The sequence below is a fragment of the Ursus maritimus genome, unplaced genomic scaffold (genome assembly GCF_017311325.1).
Source record: "Ursus maritimus isolate PB19 unplaced genomic scaffold, ASM1731132v1 scaffold_9, whole genome shotgun sequence".
Classification (NCBI taxonomy): domain Eukaryota; kingdom Metazoa; phylum Chordata; class Mammalia; order Carnivora; family Ursidae; genus Ursus; species Ursus maritimus.
Window position 1 is genome coordinate 17,733,799 of NW_024427107.1, and position 26,702 is coordinate 17,760,500.

General features: G+C 35.7%; 1 protein-coding gene across 2 annotated transcripts in view; it reads right to left on the reverse strand.

Annotated features, from left to right (window-relative positions):
- Nucleotides 1-1,213: 1,213 nt before the first annotated feature.
- The window catches only part of PPP1R42 (protein phosphatase 1 regulatory subunit 42), a 45,050-nt gene continuing 19,561 nt past the window's right edge, over nucleotides 1,214-26,702 (reverse strand). For both annotated transcript variants that reach the window (XM_040625531.1, XM_040625530.1), the window contains 2 exons: nucleotides 6,793-6,910; nucleotides 1,214-2,714 (listed from right to left, as the gene is read on the reverse strand). In XM_040625531.1, coding sequence (XP_040481465.1) covers nucleotides 2,584-2,714; nucleotides 6,793-6,910 — 249 coding nt within the window. In that variant the 3' untranslated portion in view covers nucleotides 1,214-2,583. The remainder of the gene's footprint in view (nucleotides 2,715-6,792; nucleotides 6,911-26,702) is intronic.

The following is a 26,702-nucleotide window of genomic DNA, read 5'->3' on the forward strand; positions in this document are numbered from 1 at the left end:
AATGTCATGAAGATTTCTCCTGTGTTTTCTTCTAGAGTTTTACAATTTCAGGTCTTATGTTTAAGTCTTTAATCCATTTTGAGTGGATTTTTTTGTGTGGTTTATGATAAGTGTTCTCTTGCATGTGGATATCCAGTTTTCCCAACAACATTTGACTGTCTTTATTCTTGGCACCTTTGTTGAAAATCAGTTGATCATTTTTGCATGGATTTATTTTTGAGCTTTCTATTCTATTCTGTATATCTGTATGTCTGTCCTACACCCGTACTACACTGTTTTGATTGCTGTGTTTTGTAATATATTTCGAAATCAGGAAGTATGATGCCTCTAATCTTCTCAAGGTTGATTTGGCTATTGGTGATCCTTTGTGGTTCAATACGAATTTTAGAATTGTTTTTCAATTCTGTGAAAATGCCATTCAGATTTTGATTGCGATTGTACTGAATTTGTTGATTGCTTTTGGGTATTATGGACATTTTAACAATATTAAATTTTCTACTTCATGAACACCAGATGTCTTTCCATTCGTTTGTTTGTTGATTTCTTTCATTAGTGTTTTGTAGTTTTCGGTATACAATTCTTTTTTTTTTTTTCTTACCTTACTAGTTAAATTTGTTTGTAGGTATTTTATTCTTTTTTGTGCTATATTAAATGGAATTGTTTTCTTTTTTTTTTTAAGATTTTATTTATTTATTTGACAGAGTGAGACAGCCAGTGAGAGAGGGAACAAAGCAGGGGGAGTGGGAGAGGAAGAAGCAGGCTCCTAGCAAAGGAGTCTGATGTGGGGCTCGATCCCAGAGCACCGGGATCACGCCCTGAGCTGAAGGCAGACGCTTAACGACTGTGCCACCCAGGCGCCCCAAAATGGAATTGTTTTCTTAAATCACTTTTCAGATGGTTTGTTATTACTGTATCTATATGGCTTTAAAGATTGCTTTTGGTAATTGTTAGTGGTCACACTAGATTATGAAGAAATTGAAGATTTTATTGAGAAAAATCAAATGACAGTGTAATTTATTTATTTATTTATTTATTTATTTATTTAAAGATTTTATTTATTTATTTGACAGAGAGGCAGCCAGCGAGAGAGGGAACACAAGCAGGGGGAGTGGGAGAGGAAGAAGCAGACTCATAGCGGAGGAGCCTGATGTGGGGCTCGATCCCATAACGCCGGGATCACGCCCTGAGCCGAAGGCAGACGCTTAACCGCTGTGCAACCCAGGCGCCCCTAGTGTAATTTTTTTAGATTATAAACTTTAAGGCACATTTTAATTGTTTTGTAGAATTTCATTGGAAATTGCTTCTGAAGTAGGAAGAATTTTTAAAATCTATTAAGATGAAGGAAACTACATTCTGTTTAGAATAGGTTCAGTTTTTGGGTGAGGGCTGGTGTTGAATTCTATGAATACTTCAGTATTAATAAAGTACTTTGATGTCCTTGCTATAATACTGAAAATATGTAAAATACTGGAATCCTTACCCTGGGTCTGGTTCTGCCCTTCAAAGCCAACCAGGGATGAACATAGGAGAAATGCTGCCTGTCCATTTTATAGATTTGAGATCTTGAAAAATTCACATTGCCAGCACATCATCATCACTCATGGGTAATACTGTCAGTTCAGAAAGTCCCATTCTTCAAAACGATTTCCCACAGTTCATATTCAATGGACGTGATATGGCAAAATCATCAGAGCTCCATGCCTTTTTACCTTTGCTTCTCCTCACCTCAACCTTCTTGTTCTAGAGTGGCAGAGCTCCTAGGATATGGTATCCATGTATGAAGCCTTATGCTATTATAGTTTCCCTTTCCCTATTCCCCTGACCTAATCCCTTTCTATGATCCCATCCCGGTAGCTGTGAAATAGGAGGACCATTAGCATTCAAACACTGTTATGGAACAGAGGAAGAGGTTCATTCCAATGTTGTGGACTATAGAATCTGTGAAGAATGAATTCTAGAATGCTCCTAAATATGATAAAGATAATTGTTACATGTTACACTTGGCTACATTAGGTACATAAGTTAAGCAGGGGAGGTTGACCTGTCCTTTGCTTTATAATCTTAAGCATGTTATAAACAAAATATTCAAGTGTTAGGGCATGTATGTGAGAAAGGGGATAGGCCACAGAGTATAGGCCACAGATGTGGTTGTCATACATTTTTATTCTGTATCCTGATGGAAAATGTGATTTTTGCACTGCTACTAAGCTCATATACTAGTGACTTAGATTTCACAATTTACATAGCTGATTGTTGTTTCACCATTTGCATAATTAATATGTACTTTTGTCAGATACAAAATTATACATTTTCCACCACCCTCATGGCTCTGTTTTCATAGCTGACATAGTCAAACTCAGTATGAACCAAACACAGCTTTTGTTGGCAGTAGCTATCATTTTCATATGTAAACATAACAGGTAAAATTTCCGAGGAATTGTAAATAAGTTTTAAAAAACCCAAAATCTTAAACAAAAATCTAAACAAAAGCTTCTTATTTCTGGCATTTTTTGTTGTTGTTGCTGGGTAGAATATTCCCTCTTTTAGTAGAAGTGGTTAACTAATGAATGACAGCCTGCTTACTTAGTATGAGTTACTTGCACCCTCGGTTTTACTGTTCCTTTTCTTGCTGATTTTCTTGGCATCTTTGGATGCTTTCCAATTTATTAGGAATTGTCTTTCCATATTTTTAATTTCTTTTCCATCAAGAAATTCTAGAGAAAAAAATGTATATGTTAAAATATAATATATAAATATATAGACAATATATACATATTTCTGGTTTAAGGCACATGAACTTAAATTACAACAGAGGCTGAAATAAATATCTTTTAAAAATACCTTATTTATACAACTTCTTTTTGTTGAGCTCTTATTTTAAATTATTTTTTTCTGATTTCAAAAAGAATATGTGACTATAAACAACTGAAACATGGTGGAAAAAAAAATAAGAAGACTCTGTAATTACTATCCATAATTCTCCTTACCATCAATGACAAAGATAATCACTGTAAACAATTTGATGTATGCTTTCCCTTCTAGGGCCACATGTAAATTGTATTGTTATTTTTAAAAACAAAAATGTCATGTTAAACAAAATTTAGATATTATCTATTCATTTCCATTTTACGGTTATTATTCTTAGGAAAAACTATAAAATACATTTTATGTTAAAGTGAGTAAGAAATTTTGTACATTTATCATGGTATTTTAAAAGCACAAACATTAATAATGCTTATTATATCCTAGGCTTAACCAGCCTTGGCTTAACTGAGCCACCCAGACACTGCTATTATATGCTAGGACATAGGATATGATAGGGACAACTCACAAAGCTGGTCTCTTGGTTCAATGAAGATTTCAGCTATGTTGAAATTTTGTCCCTCTAAAAAAAGGTTTTGAAAATTGAGTATCTTAAATTACATAAAATAATTTTTGTATACTGTAAGATATTTGGAAAATACAAAAAAGTGGGAAAAGAAAAAAAATTAATATTGCCTGTGTTCTACAACCAAAAAGAATCACTAAAACCCACTAACAGTATATTTTTAACATTTTTTTGTTTTCTGTGTGTGTGTGTGTGTGTGTATTATATAAAGTTGGAATTCTCTATTTACATAGTATTACATTCTAATTTTTATTATTGTATTGTGATCATATTTTATCATGTCTTTCTTTAAACACAATTTTTAATGGTTGATAGTATTCCATTGTATATGTATATATACTACATATACTATAAAATTACAAATTATCCCTTTATAGGACATTTTGTTTTATATGTAATTACATGACTACATGTGGCCTTCATTTGATAAAAACACTATCTCTTTCTAACAAAATTTGCTATATAGTAGTTTTTAAAGGTAATTATATATTTTTCTTTCATTATCCATGGAATGTCTTCCACTGGATCCCAGATGAGAAAAGGATGTAGTAAAAAAATTTAAATCATGTTCTTACAGGGAAAGTGACAGTATCCTGATACTGATTGCACTACTGAAAGTATTAACATTGCCACTTAACTATGATCCATAATATTGTTAGATCCTAAGTACAAAATAAAGTGATGAAACTGGAAATGTAAACTAGAACCATAAACTCTGGAAGTATAGTTGTTTCCATATATTGTGTCATGTACTTATTTTAACTGAAATTAGTACTCTCCAAATTGGAATGTAAGAAATTGGCTGAATGTTCTTTATCAAGCATCTTCGTACTTACAACTTTATATTAAAGGTCATTCTTTTATGCTTAGTTTTCCCAGCCACTTGGATTTATTGATATCTTTCCAGATTTGTTTTTATTAATAATTGTATAATTTGTTAGTGTATTTTTGGGTGTGATATGTGTAAATAAATATAGATTTTTAAAACATGTTCTAAAGATAAGGAATGAAAACCCAAATCTTTCACCGTGATCCCTTTTTCCTCATCTTTATGTTGCGGACAAAGCTGAGAATGACTAGGAGACTATGCCTTACTAAGTCTGATTTCTTCTTTTAGGAAATGATCATGTAGAGGTGGTTCAGGAGGGGAAGCCAGGTAATGGACATAAGACAGGAGACCTATGAGATTTGTTTTAATGAGTTGTTCTCAACACAAAATTTATTTCCACTCAGGCTGAGTAAATAAACCAAATGTGTGGCTTGTCATTCTGTTTGGTGAGGACTGGGTTACTTATAAAACATGTCTCTCCACAGTCCTTACTGGGGACATCAAACCAGGTCCTCAATTCACTTTTTGTTTTGGTTTTGCATAAAAAAGGACAAGAAAATAAGGCAAGCTGGGGGTGCCTGGGTGGCTCAGTTGGTTGCAGGTATCTGCCTTTGGCTCAGGTCATGATCCCAGGTAGGGCTCCCTGCTCACCAGGAGGCTGCTTCTCCCTCTCCCTCTGCCTGTTCTTTCTCTCTCACGTGCTCTCTCTCTCAAATTAAAAAAAAAAAAAATCTTAAAAAAGAAGAAGACAAGCTAGAACCAAAGAGAAAAGACTGAAAGGACATATACTAAAGTTTTAACAGCAGATTTATGGTGGGATTATGAATGACATTAATTTTCTTTTTTGTATTTTTGGCATTTTTGTAAGAAATATTTTTTTTTTTAGATTATTTGTTTATTTATTTATTTGACAGAGACAGAGACAGCCAGCGAGAGAGGGAACACAAGCAGGGGGAGTGAGAGAGGAAGAAGCAGGCTTCCAGCAGAGGAGCCTGATGTGGGGCTCGATCCCAGAACGCTGGGATCATGCCCTGAGCCGAAGGCAGACCCTTAATGACTGAGCCACCCAGGCGCCCCAAGAAATATGTATTAATTTTAGGGGTGACTGGGTGGCTCAGTTGGTAGAACTTGTGACTCTTGATCTTGAGGTTGTGAGTTCAAGCCCCACATTGGGTATGGATCCTACTTAAAATTAAAAAAAAAAAAGGAAATGTGTATTAATTTTATAATCACAAAATATGTTTAGGAAAGATTTATTTAAAAACATTTTTGACTAAATTCTATTTATTTAGAAAGTACCTTATCTCCACATCCTTTACTGCATCACCTCTACAGTACTATATAATGAGAAGTGTTCCCAGAAATGGTTCCATGAAAATAGGAAGATTCTTAAGCATCTAACATTAGTTGTATTTACTCTGCTTCCTAAAGAAAGTGGACTAATACAATTGCGTGTGGAGGTCAGGAAGGGAAGGAGATGGAGAGTTGGGGGAATGTGCATTGCAGATTCATCTGCACAACTTACAAAAAATACAAATGACTGTTTTCTTGGTGTATTCTCTGTTTCCTTCCCTTGGCTGATGGGGTCAAGGGTAGTGGTCAGGGTGTGACCCTTGCATATGTATTTTGAAAAGTCCTGAATTTTTGTGATATACCCTTTATCAACCCCTCCCTCCCCCAAGAGAACCACTGCACTAGCATCATGATTAATCAAGGTTTACTACAGCTATGAGCTTTGAAATGGTTTTGCCATGCGTTAGTTTTTATACCCAAGTATAGCATGTTCAGATATAGGAAACTCTTTCATTATCTCTCTGATGTGTATAACTTGGTCCCTAGTGAAGAGCTGTTGTCCATTGCCCCCAGTATAGTGCATAATCAGGGTGTTATTATTTCTAAGGATCTCATAAAGGGACTCTCTACCTTGCTCCCCTTTCAAATGAAAGGAACCCTGTACATTCTTAGGGCAATTGTCAAGCAATGAATACTTTCATTAATTTTTATCTACAGATCCAAGAACTAAAGAGTCTCTTGGGATCTTCAGAGGATTTGTGCCAGTGAGAATTTGACAAAAGGTCAGCAAGTTCTACACATTTTTATTTTTTATTTTTTTAAAGATTTTATTTATTTATGTGACAGAGAGACAGCCAGCGAGAGAGGGAACACAGCAGGTGAGTGAGAGAGGAAGAAGCAGGCTCCCAGCGGAGGAGCCTGATGTGGGACTCGATCCCGGAATGGGACTCGATCCCGGAATGGGACTCGATCCCGGAACGCCGGGATCACGCCCTGAGCCGAAGGCAGACGCTTTAACGACTGCGCTACCCAGGTGCCCCTCTACACGTTTTTAAAGAAAGGGTATGTGGTGCCTTAATTATTTCTCAACAGCAGATATTTTCATGTTTTATTTCTCAATTTTAACTTTTGCTTTTACTTAAAATATTGAATTTAAAATTGACCATTTTCATAGATTTAGACATCGTATTTATATTTTTCAAGGTCTGATATTAAATTAACTAAAAAGTTAACCAGTTCTCTTTCTCTAAGACAATTATATTAATATAATATAAATATATACCCAGTGATTTGGACACCAGTATCAGTCTGTCTCTGTATTTAGGTTTGAGACAAACAGGATTTCCATTTAGATCCATTTTCCACAGCTTCATCAACTTGTTCAGTAAAAATTCCAAATCCTATAATTAGAGAAGAAAAAACAAGACACAAGTATTTCATAATCACCAATATTTCTTTCATATCAGTTTGCTGTTATTAAAGGTAATTACTGCTTTTCTAGCTCTAATTACTGCTTTTCTAGGTACTTAGAAGGTGTACCATAAATCTTTTTGAGTAAAATGGTCTATACTACTAATTGATCTTGTACACATCTAGGGAAATAACTATTCTTTAGAATAAGGTGGTTAGAATTACAAAGTTAATGAAAATTCTGAAGAATAGCAACAGGCAAACACCTATGATTCTTCTATTTGTTCTCCTCAAGCCAAGACCAAAATTATAGGGAAAATTAGGAAATACAAAGTATAGATCAATTCATACATACTCTTAATTGCAAAGCTGAAAGTAATCGGCAATGAATTGCTTGGTATTTTTATTCCTGTTATCATTTCCTTACCTTCAAAGGTTGGTACCTTTCAGCCTTGTGTATCTATTTAACCTATTTGTACTTTCCATCTTATTCTTTGCTTGATGCATGTTTCTTGTTACTTAGATATTTCATTTTTCCATTTTTAGAAAAATTTCTTTTGATAAGACTGAATTTATTCTTTAGATTTTAGAAAATCATTTTTTTGGTTTGTTTACCTTTGGTTTTTAGAGATGGGGAGGGGTAGAGGGGAGAGAGACTGTTAAGCAGTCTCCAAACCCAGCACGGAGCTCAGTGTGGGACTTGATCTCACAACCCTGAGATCATGACCTGAGCCTAAGTCAAGAGTTGGACGTTTAACCAACTGAGCCACCTCGGCGTAGGTGCCCTAGAAATTTTTTTTTTTTTTTTTTTTTTTTTTTTACTGTGAGCTGTGACAACAGTTCCCTTCCACATATTAAAAATCTCCACAAGGAGCACCTAGCCGGCATGTGACTTTTGATCTCAGGGTAGTGAGTTCGAGCCCCACGTTGGTTGTAGAACTTACATGGAAAAAAAATCCCCACAAAATGCTCATATCATGGAGGTAACAGATTTGGAATATCCAGGTATATGCCTCTATCTACATGAAGGAATGGTATTTTAGGGGAATAATTACAAGGATAGCTGGGTAGATGTCTAGGACCTACTGCAGAGCACCTGGTAGTTCTCTTAATCTTCTTGAGACTAGTGTCTCCTTACATAAAATGGTAAAAATATTTCCAGTTCTACCTACTTTATTATTCAACAAAATAGGTATTGAATCATGGGCTATGTTCTGTATTAGACTCTGAGGTATCCAAATAAATAATTTGTGAAAAAAATATAGTTTAAAAAAAAATAGACAACCCCAACCTTCCTGGCACTGCTGCTTACTGTATGACCTTAGACAAGTCTGTGTTCTCATTTATAAAGTGTGACTAGTTAAGATTAGTTGTTGTGGCATATAAAGTGCCTGAAACAAAGCAGGTACCTAATAAATATGTTAATTCTCTGTCTTTTTGCCTTACCACCCTTCAGCTAATAACCTTTCTCTTAATTTTGGTCAGTAGAGAGCAAAAATTGTTGTAAGGAAGAATAAGCTTCTGACTCACTAACTAGTAGTTGACTTTTTATAAGAAAGCTGTCTTCAAAAGTTGTAACTTCATCTTTCAGTCTTGGGCCCTGGATTATTTCCTCTCCACAGCGTTTGTTTAACAGCATTTGATACAGCCATAATTATTTTATGTGAGAGTTTCACTGTATTTCTTAGTCTAAAAACCTCTAAGGATGGAACTGTGCATTGAATTTTTGTAGTGTTGAATATGATGCCCATCATCCAAAAATTAAGTAATAACAATAAGAAAACTTAAAATTTATACAGATAAAAAGAATCCTGTAGAGTTTTGTTAATTGTTCCTCACTTGATAAATGACCCGTGACATACTCCCTCCAGTGTATGTTTATTTAAGAAAAAACTAATCCTGCGCTGAAATATGATTAGCCTTTGGATACGCTCCGGTAGTTCATTGCCTTCCTGTCTCTAATAAAATGCTTTCGCTTTCCTGCCCTTCAGTGTTACTAAAGGGAGCAGACACTTTTCTGGACAGTCTCTGTTTGATAAATGATCATGTCATGCTATCACTTAGAGGAGTGCTGCAAAATACTGAGGAACCGATTCTATTTCCCATGCAGGGCTGGTGCCCAGGCTCCTATGTAGGCGGCTGCAGTAACTGGCAGTGCTTGCTCTACAATTAATGATGGCCACTGATGAACCTGTATTTGACCAGCATGCTCCAATCTTTATTGGAAATGTCTGGTCCAACTGTCCTAACTAAATCTAAAGACAGCCATTTGTCATCCCCCTGACTGCTTGTCATCATCTGCCTGGGAAAATCTATAATTTTTGGCTTGTTTCTGACTAAACTGTAGAGTGAATAAATTTATCTTTGGGTTACTGTGCTTGTCAGGATCAATATTGAGCAGAGGTTGAATAAATTAGAAACTGGAAAAACATGACAGGCCATAGTGGTTTGTTCATTTGTGTCTTATAAATGAAATATTTAGTTTATATAAGAGGCAGGCACATCAAATTTTTTATTTCCACCATTCATTCTGAAGATGCTTTACTTCATGATAAATGGTTATCAGAAAACCAATGAAGTAAATCACTAATATATCTGACTGTGAGATGAATTTTTCAGATCATTTTATTGATTTAGCAAACTTTGCAGACATAAAAACTATAGGTAAAGATTTTTTTAGTATTACTGTTCTTTCAAGTTTTTATAAATTTTTGCAACCATGATGTTTATTTGACTTAATATGTCATCAAGGTATATAATGTTGGCCCTAGTGAAGTTCATGGCTCATCAACTACTTATAGAAATGGAAGTTTTATTGTAAATGGCCAGTGAAGTTTTAATATTTTAATACATCGATGCATACTTATTTAAAGGAGTTACAGGAAAAAATGCAAAGGAATGTTAACCAAAAGTAGATGTCATTTCAACTAGAGCCCTCTGAATTTAAACTATGGAGTATTTGGCCTAACACCTTTCTTTCTCCTCCTCAGTGGATGACTTTGCTCTCTGTTGGGGAGAACTGGGTCATTACCCACAGTTTTCTGTTTTCTGCCTTTGGTCTCATACTTCATCCATTCCTCTTTTCTATTTTTGTCAACAAAGGAAGAGTCCCATCTCTTTTTTCAAATTCATCAGTCCTCTTGATCTTTTCCCTTCTCCTAGGCCTTCTCTTCTCGGGGTCTTCTTTCTCTTGCATTTTCATTTCTAATCTCTCCCTCTCCTATGGCTTTTATCCTATCTCTTAACCTACCATCGCTACACTTCTTGAAAGAGTAGTACAGAGCAGTGTTTCTCAGACTTTTTTGTGCTTAAGAATCACCTAGACATCTCATTTATTAAATGCTGGTTCTGATATGTTTGGTCTGGAGCAGAAACTGAGATTCTGCATTTTTGAGGCTGATGCTGCTGGTCTTAGGACCACATTTGGAGTTTTAAGGGTCTAGGCCACTTTTCTTCCTCAGTCACTGCTCACTCCTGCAGCCTGGTCCTTCTGAACAGGCACTGCTGACCTTATCACTGAGCCATACATTGCCAATCTCAAACTTTCTCAGTTTCACTTCTTTGGAGCATGTTATCTTACTGACTCCTCCCTAACGGCTTTGTGATTCTACATGTTTGCAGGCTCCCTGGATCCTGAATGAATCTCTGACTCTACAAGTAACTTCTGACCATAGAAATCCCCAAGGTATAAACAAGCTGTTTTATAAAAGTTGCTTTTGAGACTGGAGAAAACATTTCACAAAAAAGAGCTATACCCAGTGGACTGTTGACTGAGTTGGCCCATGGAAACAGACCATTTAATTGAGAAAAAGCCCAAAGAATATCTGTACAGTAACAGTGCTGTAAAACCTCTCCAAGGGCATCACCATGTTTCCTGAGCATACAGTTTCCTGTGGAGAACGGGAGCAAATAGGTGTCCCTGTGGCAGATGTTCAGGGATTAATTCACTTCCTTCCTTTTCTATAATCTACATTTATTTCTTTCATATTTGTTTTCCTTCCCTGGACCACAGCAGACTGTAAAATTATGGCTAGAAAAACAATTTTCTAACACATCACGATCTCTATTTATGTGCAGAACCTTTACAGAAAAAGAATAGCCACATTGATGAAAATAGTAAAACGTCTGTTACACTGAGGAAGGAAGGGTCATCTGTACATGACAAGAAGAACCAGATTTTATGGGAAGCTACATTGAGCATTTCAGCAAATACTCTTTCCTCCCATATCTAGGTAGTATCATTCATGATAGCAGTTTAAGTGACCACATAACCAATATGCTGGAGATACCCACATTCTTCTGTCCACTGGAATCTGGCTTTATATATCCAATTGTCTACTTAGTATTTTCTCTGGAACACTACAAAGGCACCTCAAACTCTGTATGACCAAAACTCATGATCCTCTCCCTCTCCACTGAACCTGACTTTTGAGTTCCCTGTATTCTGTTGGGCAAGGCAGAAGCCAGAGAATCATTCTTGACCTCTCCTTCTTCAATGCTCTCTATATCCAACTCACCACCAAGTTCTGTACACTTGATTTCCAAACAGCTCTCCAGAGTATCTGCTCACTTTATTTCTACCCCAACTCTGTTCAAGTTTCTACCATCTCTCACTGCCTAACTTGTCTAGCCTATTCCAAGCTATTCTCCACACTGTAGCTATGCTGGTCTTTTCGAAATGCTACTTTATTACTACTTTACCCCTTGCTTAAACACCTTCAGTGATTCACCATTGTTCTTAGGTTAAAGACAAAAATCTCTATCATGACCTATGTGGCCCATCTACCCATCAGCTCTATGTGTAGTATGCTCCACCTTCACTCTCTCTGCTTCCTGTTCTCATCTTTGCCAGACTCTCACCTGCTTCAGGGCATTTGCACATGTTATTCTTTACCTGGTAAACCCTTCTGTTCTCTCAGAGCCCAGTTTAGCAATCCCTTCCTAAGGGAAGCTTTCGCTGAGCTCTCTAAGACAAATCCCCCTGTCGGAGGCTCTTCAAGTCACATACTTTTTATCTGTAGTATTTGCCAGATGTGCAATTTTACATTTGTTTTCGGGTGATTGTGTGCTTAATGTTTCTCTTCCCCTCAAGGGTGAGAGCTCTTCGAGGCCAGAGACTGTATCTGTTTTTTGTTCATTATTGTCTCCCCCATTGTCTAACAAGCATTGCCAGATGGTAGGTGTTTTGAATGAATGGATAAGAAGACATGGGGGCGCCTGGGTGGCACAGCGGTTGAGCGTCTGCCTTCGGCTCAGGGCGTGATCCCAGTGTTGTGGGATCGAGCCCCACATCAGGCTCCTCTGCTATGAGCCTGCTTCTTCCTCTCCCACTCCCCCTGCTTGTGTTCCCTCTCTCACTGGCTGTCTCTATCTCTGTCAAATAAATAAATAAAATCTTTAAAAAAAAAAAAAGACATGAACAAGTGCATGCATGAGTCAATGGATCTGACATTAGAAGGAGGACAGGAATTATAAAGGAGAAATTGTATGAAGCCACTTTGAAAAATTTGCTGATTAGAGGGGCTACAGACATAGAAAGGGGAAAAGACAGGATTTATCTTCTGTTATTCTGTTTCCTCCTCTATTCCTCTGCCACCCTCCCCTCTCCTCCATCCACCTCCGTTGCCCCAAATTTCTGCCCTGGACCATTTTTGGACTAGAGAATAGGAGAAATGAGGGCAGGGTTAGAGGATTTTGGGGGAAGGAGTCTTTGGCAGCTGTGCGTATGTAGAAGAGAGAGGGAAGGGAATGAAATCCCAGATAGGAGGAAGCTTCCTCCAGGACTGTATCCTATGCCTCCACCTCCAAGGTAGTCACTCCCCTGTGGCTCTACTACCCTCAGTAGGCTAGGGCATGGGAATCGTTGGGGAATACCTATTTTTGCCAGTGACCCAATTCTCTTTTCTTTTTCCTTTTCTTATTCCTTCCACAGAGCTCCAAGATTTTAAGTTGCCCCGCCAGAATTTTTGTTACTGTTGCTGTATCTTTTCCTTTTAATTTTTCTTAAATATCTTTCTCATTACTCAAAGAATCTTGACTGGAAGATTCAAAGTTATTAACTATCTTAAGGGACCATTATTTTTCTTTTTTTCTTATTTCATGTATTTTCATATAGATGTATACAAGGAACCTATGGATGTCCATATAAAAGCAGCTGCTCTAAGTGCTAAAAACCTTGGGTAATTATAGGGTTTTTGTTAGGAGTCTCTAATGATGTCTACTTTTTCCCCATGGCATAAAGCTGTCTGTTGTTGAAGACTTTTAGAATAGATGTCAACGACCTTATGTATGGCACATTGAGCTTTCTCTCCCATGGTACAGGGTTTGATGTCAAGAGCTTTGGGGCAGCTTCAGTCAGTGAGCATAAAGAATGGAAAAATAAAAGCCAAAGAAATGGAGACATTTTGTTGCTGAACTTCAACACATCCTTTTACTAAGCCATTGGAAATTGATTTTAAAGGGACCACAAGAGCATGTTTTATTTTTTTATTGTTCCTATCATTTTTAAATTTAAATTACAGTTAGTTAATATATAGTCTAATACTGGTTTCAGGAGTTTACTGATTCATCATTTACATGTAACAGCAGGTGCTCATGCCAGCAAGTGCCTTCCTTATGCCCATCACCCATTTAGCCCATCCAGCCACCCACCTCTTCTCCAGCAACCCGCAGTTTGTTCTCTAGGCTTTAAAGTCTCTTATGGTTTGCTTCCCTCTCTGTTTTAAATCTTATTTTATTTTTCCTTCCCTTCTCCTATGTTGATCTGTTTTGTTTCCTAAATAACACATGAGTAAAATCATACATTGTCTTTCTCTGACTGACTTGTTTTGCTTAGTATAATACACTCGAGTTCCATCCATGTGGTTGCAAATGGCAATTTCATTTTTTTTTTGATCACCAAGTAGTATTCCATTGTATATATATACCACATCTTCCTTATACATTCATCGTCGATGGACCTTTGAGCTCTTTCCATGATTTGGCTATTGTTAATAGTGCTGCTATAAACATTGGGATGTTTCAAATCAGCATTTTTGTATCCTTTGGATAAATACCTAGTAGTGCAATTGCTGGGTCGTAGGGTAGTTCTACTTTTAACATTTTGAAAGAGGAACTTCCATAGTGTTTTCCAGAGTGGCTACACCGGGTTGCATTTCCACCAACAACACAAGAGCACATTTTAAATGAACCCTGTGCAAGTCTATATTCATTCTTCCAAGAAGCTACACAGGGCATGTTAAATTGCTTGTCTTCTTGCTGGAAGTAAAAGAACTTGAAATTTCATCCTTACTCCCTGGGTATCTTCTCTTTAGGGGAGGAAAAAGCAACTGTTGGCATAGTCCAGCCTCTGGAACTTTCTGAATGGTTTACATTCCTTCTTCACATGGTTGAATATTTTTTTACTATTCATTTATTCATTCTTTCTGTAAACATGTAGTAGGTGCCTGTTATGTGCCAGGCGCTCACTGGGCTGCACTCTAGGGGATTCTGAAATAACAAAAATTCCTTTCTCTTAAATGCTCTCAGTCTAATGGGGGATATGGTGATATATGATAACAGAATTCTATTAACCAGGAATTCCTTACCAATCATTCAGCCATTTTTAAATTAGATTTTTTAAAAATCAAAGCAATGCAATCAACACTGTTAAAAAATAAGACCATAGGGTTTACAACAAAACTTAAAGAGTACCTGAGGGCTTATAACAAAACCACTTTCAATTTCCACAGCTATTCCTATACCCACTTACCTCTACATTACTAAATAATAGCTGTTATTTATTGATTTTTAAATCTTAGATAATTATCTACTGAATTCCTACTATGGAACATGATGATATAATTCTCATAAGTACCACTCCAACCCCTAATAAACTTCCCTTCCCCCATCCTGTCAATAGAGTTAGATTTAAATTGTTGATAGGATTAATATTTATTGACTATATAATTAAGTTCACTTAAATACTGTTCAAATTTAAATCACATAATACGCTATGATTGCTTTTTATTTTCCCTGGAGTTAAAAATGGGTTGATTATTTGCTTATTTTTCTGTGTATTTATCACCAATTCAGCCTGCTACCACCTGGGCTGGTAGATGCTATTCTAAGACCTCACTTCACATTTCCTTCATATTCATTCTGGGAATTTCTTTTGACTTTCTCCTGTTTCCTAGATCTTGTGTCTTCCCTTTTCCTAGTTTTCTGTCCTGTTTAGATGAAACTCTATTCTTTAAGAAGTACCTGAAAAGGGACATAAGTTTTTTTGAGAGCTTGCATGTTCAAAGACATTTTTTTAAAAAAATATTTTTATTTATTTTTATTTAATTGACAGAGAGAAAGAGACAGCCAGAGAGAGAGGGAACACAAGCAGGGGGAGTGGGAGTGGAAGAAGCAGACTCCCAGTGGAGGAGCCTGATGCGGGGCTCGATCCCATAACGCCAGGATCACGCCCTGAGCCAAAGGCAGACGCCTAACGACTGAGCCACCCAGGCGCCCCTCAAAGACATTTTATACCTCATAATTGACTGAAAAATTGATGGAGTATATAATTCTAGACTTAGAATATTTTTATCTCAAAATGTTGGGGGCATTATTCTACTGTGTTCCAGATAGAAAAGTCTGATAATTCTGATTCCATTTTGATTCTTTGTGTTATGATCTTTTTTTTCTCTGTCAAATTCTTTAGGAACTCTTTACTCCTGGTGTCCTAAAAACATATAAGGATGGACCTGTCGGTGGGTCATTTTCCATCCACTGTGCTGGCATTCGGGAGACAGTTTCAATCTGGCAGTTCATGTCCTTTGGTTTTGGAAAGTTTTTCCAATATTAGTTTAAAATTAACTTTATGGAGTTGTAATTTACATACAATAATATGCATCAATTAAAAGACTAAATCCTATACATTCATATAACAATCACTATAATCAAGATAGAACGTTTTCATTATTATGTAAGATTCACTCATGGCCCTTTCCAGTCAACCTCTTCCCATTCCTGTTCAGCAACTATTGATACATTTGGTACTATATACATTTGTTTTTACTTTTCAAGAGTTTCATATAAATGGAGTCATACAGTATGTACTCTTTTTTGTCTACCTTATTTCACTCAGTATAATGTTTTTTAATTTGTCCACATTGTTGTGTGCATCAGTAGCAGTTCCTTCATTTTTATTGTTGGGTGATATTCCATGGTATGGAATATAGTTTGTTTATCTATTGCCCATTTAACGGAAACTTGGGTGTTTCTAAAATTACAAATAAAGTTATTATGAAGAATTGCATACTGATATTTGCGTGAACATAGGCTTCTATTTCACTTGGGTAAATATCTAAGAATGGGGATGCTGAGTCATATTTATTTACATAAATAAAAAGTACATATTTAACTTTATAAGGAATTATCAAACTATTTTCCAAAGAGATGTACCTTTTAGATTTTCCTCAACGATTAATGAGAAACCCAGTTGCTCTAGATCCAATCAAAAATTGGTATTATGCAAATAATGAATCATGGAACATTACATCAAAAACTAAGGATATACTGTATGGTGACTAACATAACATAATAAAAAATTATTATAAAAAAATTGGTATTAATGGGGTCATAGGAGATAGTCAAGATGGCAGAGGAGTAGGAGACCCTAGTTTCCTCTGGTTCCAGGAATTCAGCTAGATAGCTATTAAATCATTCTGAACACCTGTGAACTCAACTGGAGATCCAAGAAAATGATTAGCTGTAACTCTACAAATAGAAAAACAACCACTTTCTGCAAGAATGACAAGATGGAAAAACTCACCTCAAAAAAAAGAACAAGAGACAGTACTGACTGCCAGGGACCTAATCAGTACGGATATGAGTAAGATGTCAGAAGAACTAAAATCTAATCAAGTTGAAATAAAAAAGGCTATTAATGAGATACAATAAAAAATTGATAGGCTCTAAATGAGGCAGAAGATGGAATTAGTGATATAGAAGATCAAACGATGGAGAATAAAGAAGCTGAGAAAAAGAGAGATAAACAATTACTGGCTCATGAGGGGAGAATTTGAGAGATAAGTGATACTATGAAGTGAAACAATATTAGAATAATTGGGATCCCAGAAGAAAAGGAAAGAGAGGGAGGGGGCAGAAAGTATATTGGAGCAAATTATAGCAGAGAACTTCCCTAATCTGGGGAAGGAAGCAGGCATTCAAGTCCACAAGGCACAGGCAAGCCCCATCAAAATCAATAAAAATAGGTGAATACCTCGACATATAATAGTGAAACTTGCAAATCTCAGAGAGAGAAAAAACCTGAAAGCAGCTTGGGACAAGAGGTCCATAACCTACAAGGATAGAAACATTAGACTGGCAGCAGACCTGCCACAGAGACCTGGCAGGCCAGAAAGGACTGCCATGATATATTCAGGGTGCTAAATGAGAAAAATATGCAGCCAAGAATATTTTATTTAGCAAGGATGTCATTCAAAATAGGAGAGATAAAAAGATTCCAGGACAAAGTAGAAGAATTTGTGATCACTAAATCAGCCCTGCAAGAAATATTAAAAGGGATCCTTTAAGTGAAGAGAGAACCCAAAAGTAACATAGACCAAAAAGGAACAGAGACAATATACAGAAATAGTGACTTTACAGGTAATACAATGGCACTAAATTAACATCTTTTAGTAGTTACTGTGAATGTAAATGGGCTAAATGCCCCAGTCAAAAGACACAGGGTATCAGGCTGAATCAAAAAGCAAGACCCATCGATATGTGTATGCAGGAGACTCATTTTACAACCAAGGACACCTCCAGATTGAAAGTGAGGGGGTGGAAAGCCATTTATCATGCTAATGGACATCAAAAGAAAGCTGAGGTGGTAATCCCTATATCAGAAAAATTAGATTTTAAACCAAAGACTGTAATAAGAGATGAGGAAGGACACTATATCGTATTTAAAGGGTCTTTCCAACAAGGAGATCTAAAAATTGTAAATATTTATGCTCTTAACATGGGAGCAGCCAATTATATAAGCCAATCAATAACAAAATTAAAGAAATGCATTGATAATAATACAATAAGAGTAGGGGACTTTAACACCCCACTCACTGAAATGGACAGATCATCTAAGCAGATGATCAACAAGGAAACAAGGGCTCTGAAAGACACAGTGGACCAGATGGACTTCACAGATATATTCAGAGTATTCCATTCTAAAGCAACAGAATACACATTCTTCTCCAGTGCACATGGAACATTCTCCAGAATAAATCACATTCTGGGTCTCAAATCAGGTCTCAACTGGCACCAAAAGTTTGGGATCATTCCCTGCATATTTTTGGATGATAATGCTTTGAAACTGGAACTCAATCACAAGAGGAAAGTTGGAAAGAACTCAAATACATGGAGGCTAAAGAGCATACTAAAGAATGAATGAGTCAACCAGGAAACTAAAGAAGAATTTTAATAATTCCAAGGAAACAAATGAAAATGAAAATACAACTGTTCAAAATCTTTGGGATGCAGCAAAAGCGGTCCTAAGAGGGAAGTATACAGCAATAAAGCCTTTCTCAAGAAACAAGAAAGGTCTCAAATACACAACCTAACCTTACACCTAAAGGAGCTGGAGAAAGAACAGCAAATAAAGCCTAAACCCAGCAGGAGAAGAGAATTAATAAAGATGAGAGCAGAAATCAATGAACTAGAAACCAAAAGAACAGTTGAACAGGTCAATGAAACTAGGAGCTGGATCTTTGAAAGAATTAATAAGATCGATAAACTCCTGGCCAGACTTATCAAAAAGAAAAGAGAAAGGACCCAAATAAATAAAATCATGAATGAAAGAGGAGAGATCACAACCAACACCAAAGAAATACAAACAATTATAAGAACATATTAAGAGCAACTATATGCCAACAAATGAGGCAATCTGGAAGAAATGGATACATTCCTAGAGACATATAAACTACCAAAACTGAACCAGAAAGAAATAGAAAACCTGAACAGACCCATAACCAGTAAGGAAATTGAAGCAGTAATGAAAAATCTCCTAACAAACAAGTGTCCAGGGCCACATGGCTTCCAGGAGAATTCTACCAAACATTTAAAGAAGACTTAATAGCTATTCCTCTGAAGCTGTTTCAAAAAATAGAAATGGAAGGAAAACTTCCACACTTATTCTATGTGGCCATCATTACCTTGATCCCAAAATCAAAGACCCCACCAAAAAGGAGAATTACAGACCAATATCCCTGATGAACATAGATGCAAAAATTCTTACCAAGATACTAGCCAATAGGATCCAACAGTACATTAAAAGGATTATTCACCACGACCAAGTGGGATTTATTCCTGGGCTGCAAGGGTGGTTCAGCCTCTGCAAATCAGTCAACGTGATACACTATGTTAATAAAAGAAAGGACAAGAACCATATGATCCTCTCAATAGATGCAGAAAAAGCATTTGACAATGTACAGCATCTTTTCTTGAATAAAAGTCTTCAGAGTGTAGGGATAGAGGGTACAAACCTCAATATCATAAAAGGCATATACAAAAAGCCCACAGTGAATATTATTCTCAATGGGGAAAACCTGAGAGCTTGTCTCCTAAGGTCAGGAACACGGCAGGGATGTCCACTGTCACCACTGTTGTTCAACACAGTATTAGAAGTACTCGAAGTCCTCAGCAATCAGAAAACAAAAATAAATAAAAGACATCTGAATTGGCAAAGAAGTAAAATTGCCAATCTTCACAGATGACATGATACTCTACGTGGAAGACCCAAAAGACTCCACACCAAACTGTTAGAACTGATATGGGAATTAAGCAATGTGGCAGGATATAAAATCAATGCACAGAAATCAGTTGCATTTCTATACATGAACAATGAGACAGAAAAAAAGAGAAATTAAGTAGTCTATCCCATTAACAATTGCACCAAAAACCATAAGATACCTAGGAATAAATCTCACCAAACAGGCAAAGGATCTGTACTCAGAAAACTATAGAACATTCATGAAAGAAATTGAGGCAGACACAAAGAAATGGAAAAACATTCCATGCTTATGAATTAGAAGAACAAATATAAACATGTTTATACTACCTCGAGCAATCTATACATTTAATGTAGTCCCTATCAAAATACCGTCAACTTTTTGTCACAGAGCTGGAACAAATAATCCTAAAATTAGTATGGAACCAGAAAAGACCCCAAAGAACCAAAGGAGTGTTGGGAAAGAAAACCAAAGCTGGTGGCATCACAATCCTGGACTTCAAGCTATATTACAGAGCTGTAATCATCAAGACAGTATGGTACTGGTACAAAAACATACATGTATCAATGGAACAGAATAGAGAACCCAGAAATGGACCCTCAACTCTATGGTCAACTAATGTTGGAAAGAAATATCAAATGCACAAGGATAGTCCCTTCAACAAATGGTGTTGGGAAAATTGGACGGCCACATGTAGAAGAATGAACTGGACGATTTTCTTACACTATACACAAAAATAGACTCAAAATGGGTGAAAGACAGACCTAAATGTGAGACAGGAATCCATCAAAATCCTAAAGGAGAAGACAGGAAGCAACCTCTGTGACTTTGGCTGTAGCAACTTCTTGCTAGACACGTCTCAAAGGCAAAGGAAACAAAGGTAAAAGTGAGCTATTGGGACTTCATCAAGGTAAGAAGCTTTTGCACAGCAAAGGAAACAGTGGACAAAATCAAAAGACTGCCGACAGAATGGGAGAAGGTATTTGCAAATGTTTTATCAGATAAAGAGCTAGTATCCAAAATCAATAAAGAACTTGTCAAACTCAACACCCAAAGAACAAATAATCCAATCAAGAAATGGACAGAAACCATGAACAGACATTTCTTCAAAGAAGACATACAAATGGCCAACAGAAACATGAAAAAATGCTCCACATCACTCGGCATCAGGGAAATACAAATCAAAACCACAATGAGATACCACCTCACACTAGTTGGAATGGCTAAAATTAACAAATCAGGAAACATCAGATGTTAGTGAGGATGTGGAGAAAGGGGAACCCTCTTACACTGTTGGTGGGCATGCAAGCTGGTGCAGCCACTCTGGAAAATAGTATGGAGTTCCCTCAAGAAGTTAAAAATAGAGCAGCCCTACTACCCAACAATTGCAGTACTAGGGATTTACCTCAAAGATAAAAGTGATCCATAGGGGCACCTGTAGTCCAATGTTTGTAGCAACAATATCTGCAATAGCCAAACTATGGAAAGAGCCCAGATGTCCATCAACAGATGGATAAAGAAGATGTGGTACATATATACAATGGAATACTTCTCAGCCATCACAAAAATTGAAATCTTGCCATTTGCAACGATGTGGATGGAACTGGAGGGTATTATGCTAAACAAAAGAAGTCAATCAGAGAAAGACAATTATATGATCTCACTCATCTGTGGAATTTAAGAAACAAAACATAGGATCATAGGGCAAGAGAGGAGAAAATAAAACAACACGAAATCAGAGAGGGAAATAAACCATAATAGACTCTTAATCATAGGAAACAAACTGAGAGTTCCTGGAGGCGAGGTGGATGGGGGAATGGGGTAACTGGGTGATGGACATTAAGGAGGGCATGTGATGTAATGAGCACTGGGTATTATATAAGACTGATGAATCACTGACCGCTACCTCTGAAACTAATAATACATTATATGTTAATTAATTGAATTTAAAAAATAAAAATAAAAAACACAAAATTTGGTATTAATGGATAAAGAGGATGTGGTATATATATATACAACAGAATATGACTCAGCCATAAAAAAGAATGAAATCTTGCCATTTGCAGTGACGTGGATGGAGCTAGAGTGTATTATGCTAAGCAAAACAAGTCAGAGAAAGACAAATACTATATGATTTCGGTCATGTGGAATTTAAGAAACAGAACAACATATGGGAAGGGGAAAAAAAGGGAGAGAGGGATGCAAACCATAAGAGACTCTTTGTTTTCTTTAAGTTTCAGAGGTAGGATTTAATGATTCAGCAGTTGCATATAGGAGCCAGTGCTCATTACATAAAGTGCCCTCCTAAATGCCCATCACCCCATAAGAGACTCTTAAAAATAGAGAACAAACTGAGGGTTGATGGAATGAGTTGGGTAGGGGGTGGGCTAGGTGGGTGGTGGGTATTAAAGAGGGCACTTGTAATGAGCATTGGGTGTTGTATGTAAGTGATGAATCACTGAATTGTACTCCTGAAATCAATATTGCACTGAATGTTAACTAAAATTTAAATAAAAACTCAAAAAATTGGTATTGTCAGTGTCTTTAATTTTAGCCATTGTAGTGGAATCACATTTAGGTTTTAATTTGCTTTTCCCTGATGAATGATGATCTGAGCATCTTTTTTATATTCATTTACCATTAGTATATGTTCCTTTATAAAATTTGTTGTAATCTTAGCCCATTTTTAAATGTATTGCTTGTCTTCTTACTATAGAGTTTCAAAAGTTCTTTATATATTCTGGATAACAATTGTTCATTACATATATGATAGCTAATATTTTCTCTCCATATGTGGTTTACCATTTCATTAATGTCTTTCAAAGAACAGAAGTTTAAAAAAATAAATTTTGATGGAGTCCAGTTTAGCAGTTTTTTATGGGTCTTGCTTTTAGAGTTCTTTAAAGAACTCTTTGTCTAATATATGTTTTTTATCTAGCAGTTTTATATCTTAGCAGTTAAATTGGACATGATCCACTTTGAGTGCATTTTGTAATGATACGAAGGGTGAAGGCTCACTTTTTCTATTTGGATATCCAGTGGTTCCACCAGCATTTGTTGAAAAGTTTATCCTTCTCATTGAATTATGTTGGAACCTGTGTAAGTAAATCAGTTGAACCATGTGATTTCTTTATAAATCTTGATCTCTGTGTCCATCCTATGTCACTAATGCACTGTCTTAATTATTGGAACAATAAAGTCATGAAATCAGGTAGAAGGAGTTCTTCAATGTCATTCTTTCTCCCAATATTGTTTCAGTATTTTAGGTCCTTTGCATTATCACGTAAATTTTAGAATCAATTTCTTTAAAAAATTCTGCAGGGATTATGATTGGGATTATGTTGAATGTATAGATTAATTTAGAAAGGATTAGCACATTAAGAATATAGTCTTCCCATCCATGGAAATGGTACTTCTCTCCATTTATTTAGTTCTTCATTAATTTATCATAACAGTATTTTGTAATTTTTATTGTACAGCCCTTGCACATATTTTCTTAAGTTTATTCTTATGCTTCTCATGTTTTTTGACATGAATGGTAGATGGCATCTTTAAAAAAATCATTTTCCAGTTTATTGCTAGTGTGTGAAAACTGATTTTCGCATATTGACCTTGTATCCTATGGTATTGCTAAATTTATAAGTTCTAATAGCTTTTTGTAGATTTTTATGATTTTACATTTATCAAATCATGTAGTCTGCAGGTAAAGATATTTTATTTCTTCCTTTCCAAACTGAGTGTTGTTTTGTTTTCTTGACTTATTGTGTGGCCAGGACTTCTGTAAAGTAGAGTAAATATCCTTGCTTTATTCTCAGTCTCAAGGAGGAAAGCATGTAGTCTTTCATCATTAGGTATGATGTTATTTATAGATTTTACATGAATGCCAATTATGAGGTTAAGTTCCCCTCAATTTATTGTTTGCGGAGAATTTTTTAAAAATCAAAATGAGCTTTGAATTTTTAAAAATGCATTTGTGCCTCTGTTGAGATGATCGTATTTCTCCTATATTTTGTTTGGTGAATTATGTTGATTTTTTTAAAAAGATTTTATTTATTTGTCAGAGAGAGAGAGAGAGAGAGTGAACATGAACAGGGGGAGGGGCAGACTCCCTGCTTAGAAAAGAGCCTGATGTGGTACTTGATCCCAGGACCCTGGGATCATGACCTGAGCTGAAGGCAGACGCTTAGCTGACTGAGCCACCCAGGCATCCCAAATTACATTGATTTGAATGTTAAACCAATCTTTCATTCTTGGGATAAATCTCACTTGGGCATTATAGATTATCTTTTTATATATTGCTGGGTTTTATTTGCTAATATTTTGGTAGGGACTTGTGTTTCTGTGTTCATGAGGGATATTATTTTCCTTTAGTTCATTCATTGTATTTTCTTTTCTTCTGAAGTTGGGGGATAGAAGGATAATTTTAGTCTGATAACATGAGTTGAGAAGTTTCCCCTGGTTATCTGTTTTCTAAAGGAGTTTGTGTAGGATTGGTATAATTTGGTTCTTAAGTATGTGATAGAGTGTATCAACGAAGCCATCTGGGTTTGGATTTTTCTTTGTGGAAACGTTATTTATAAGTATTCATTTAAATATTTATGTTTATTTATAAATATAAATTATTTATATTTAAATATTTATAAATATAAATTATTTATATTTAAATATTTTTAAATATAAATACTTATATACTATTTCTTCTAATTTGTGTAATTCAAGGAATTTATGCTTTACTTAACCTGTCAACTTTATTGGCGTAAGTAAAGTTCTTTACAACATTCCTTTATGATCCTTTTAACTATAGTGACATATTTTTCATTTCTGATATTGGTAGTGTCTTCTCTCTTTGTTTTCTCATTAGCCCACCTAGAATTGTTTACTTTTATTTATATTTTCAGAGTCAACTTTCAGTTTCATTGATTTTTCTGTAGTCAGTCTGTATTTCTATATCATTGATTTCTGCTGTTACCATTATTATTTCCTTCTTTTGGACTGAATTTGCCTTTACTTTTCTTGCTTCTTGAGGTGGAAGTTAGATTATTTTCCCTCTTTTGTAATATAGGCATTCAGAGCTATAAATTTCCCTCTAAACACTACACACCTGCATCCTACAAACTTTCAAATTTTTGTTTTCATTTTCACTCAGTTCAAATATTTTCTAATTTTTGTTGTGATTTTTTTCATTGTCCCATAGGTTACTTAAAAATGTGTTTTTAGGGGTGCCTGGGTGGCTCAGTTGGTTAAGTGTCTGACTTGGTTTCAGCTCAGATCATGATCTCAGGGTCCTGAGATTGAACCCCACGTTGAGCTCTGCAGAGTCTGCTTGTCCCTCTCCCTTTGCTCCTCCCCCTTCTCTCTCTCTAATAAATAAATAAAATCTTAAAAAAAATGTGTTTTTAAATCTGCAAATATTTGGAGATTTTAAAGATCTCTTTCCTTTATTCCTAATTTAATTCGATTGTGGTTAAATAACATACTCTGTAAAATTTCAGTTCCAGAAGTTTTTGAAGCTTGCTTGCTTTATGGCTCAGCATATGGACTATTTTGGTGACTATTCCAACTGCTGTTGTTAGATGGAATGTTCTGAGAGAGTCGATTAGATTAATTCATTTGGCTGTATTGTACCAATCTTTTATATCCTTACTGATTTACCAGCTACTTAGAGTGTTGAAATCTCTCTTTTAATTATGTATTTGTCTGTTTCTCTTCTGCCAATTTTTGCTTTCTGCATTTTGAAGCTCTTATTAGGTACATATATTTTGAGGAGTGTTATGTATTCTTAATGAATTGGCACTTTTTAATCATTATAAAATTTCCTGATCTATCTCTAGTAATATTTCTTATCCTGAAATCTGTTCTATCTTATATTAATATAGCCATTCCAGCTTTCTAATTTTATTATTTGTTTTTAGTGTATATATTTCCCTGTAATTTTACTTTTAACCTGCATATATATTTATATTTAAAGTGTATTTCTTGCAGAAAGCACGTGATTTGATTTTCAAAATCCAGTCTTACCATCTCTGCCTTTTAATTGGAATGTTTAGATTATTTACATTTACTATAATTACCAATATAACTGAGTTTAAAGTACCATCTTGCTATTTGTCTTGTCTGTTCCCTTTTCCTCCTTTCCTGCTCCCCCCATTTTTGCATCTCATTTTCTCTCTATTACTGACTTACTAGTTATAAACATCTTTGTTATTTTAGTGGTTGCTTTAGGATTTAGAACAATAATTTTTAAATAAGCACTGTCTTTCTTCAAATAATGACATCACTTCATATGTAACCTTAGTATACTGCCATTTCCTCCCGCCCTGTCATTTTTGCTATTGTTATTGTACATTTTACTTTTACATATTAATCCATGATTTGTGGCTATTATTTTTGTTTTACAAAATTGATAATCTTTAAAGATTTTATGTATTTATTTGAGAGAGAGTGAGAGAGCACATGTGCATGTGAGCACGCAAGTGGGGAGTGGGGTGGGAGTGGGGGGATAGTTGGAAACAGACTCCATGCTGAGTGCAGAGTCCAACATGGGGCTCGATCCCAGGACGCTGAGATCACTACCTGAGTTGAAACCAAGAGTCAGACAGTTAACTGACTGAGCCACCCAGCGCCCCATTCCTCCACATTATTGCCAACACTTGTTATTATCTGTTTTTTTCATTATAGCTGTCTTATCAGGTGTGAAGTGGTGTATGTGGTTTTGATTTACATTTCCCTAATGACTAATGATGTTGAGTATCTTTTCATGTGCATATTATCCACTTCTATATCTTCTTTGTAGAATATCTATTCAAGTTCTCTGCCCATTTATAAATTGGATTGTCTTTTTGTTATTGAGTTGTGAGAGGTTTTTTTTTTTAAATATATACATATATTCTGGATATGTTTATTATCAGTTATAGGACTTACAAATATTTTTTCCCAGTCTGTTGGCTTGTCTTTTGGCTTGTATTTTTCACTTTCTTGATGGTATTCTTTGAAGCACAAATGTTTTTAATTTTGTTGAAGTCTAATT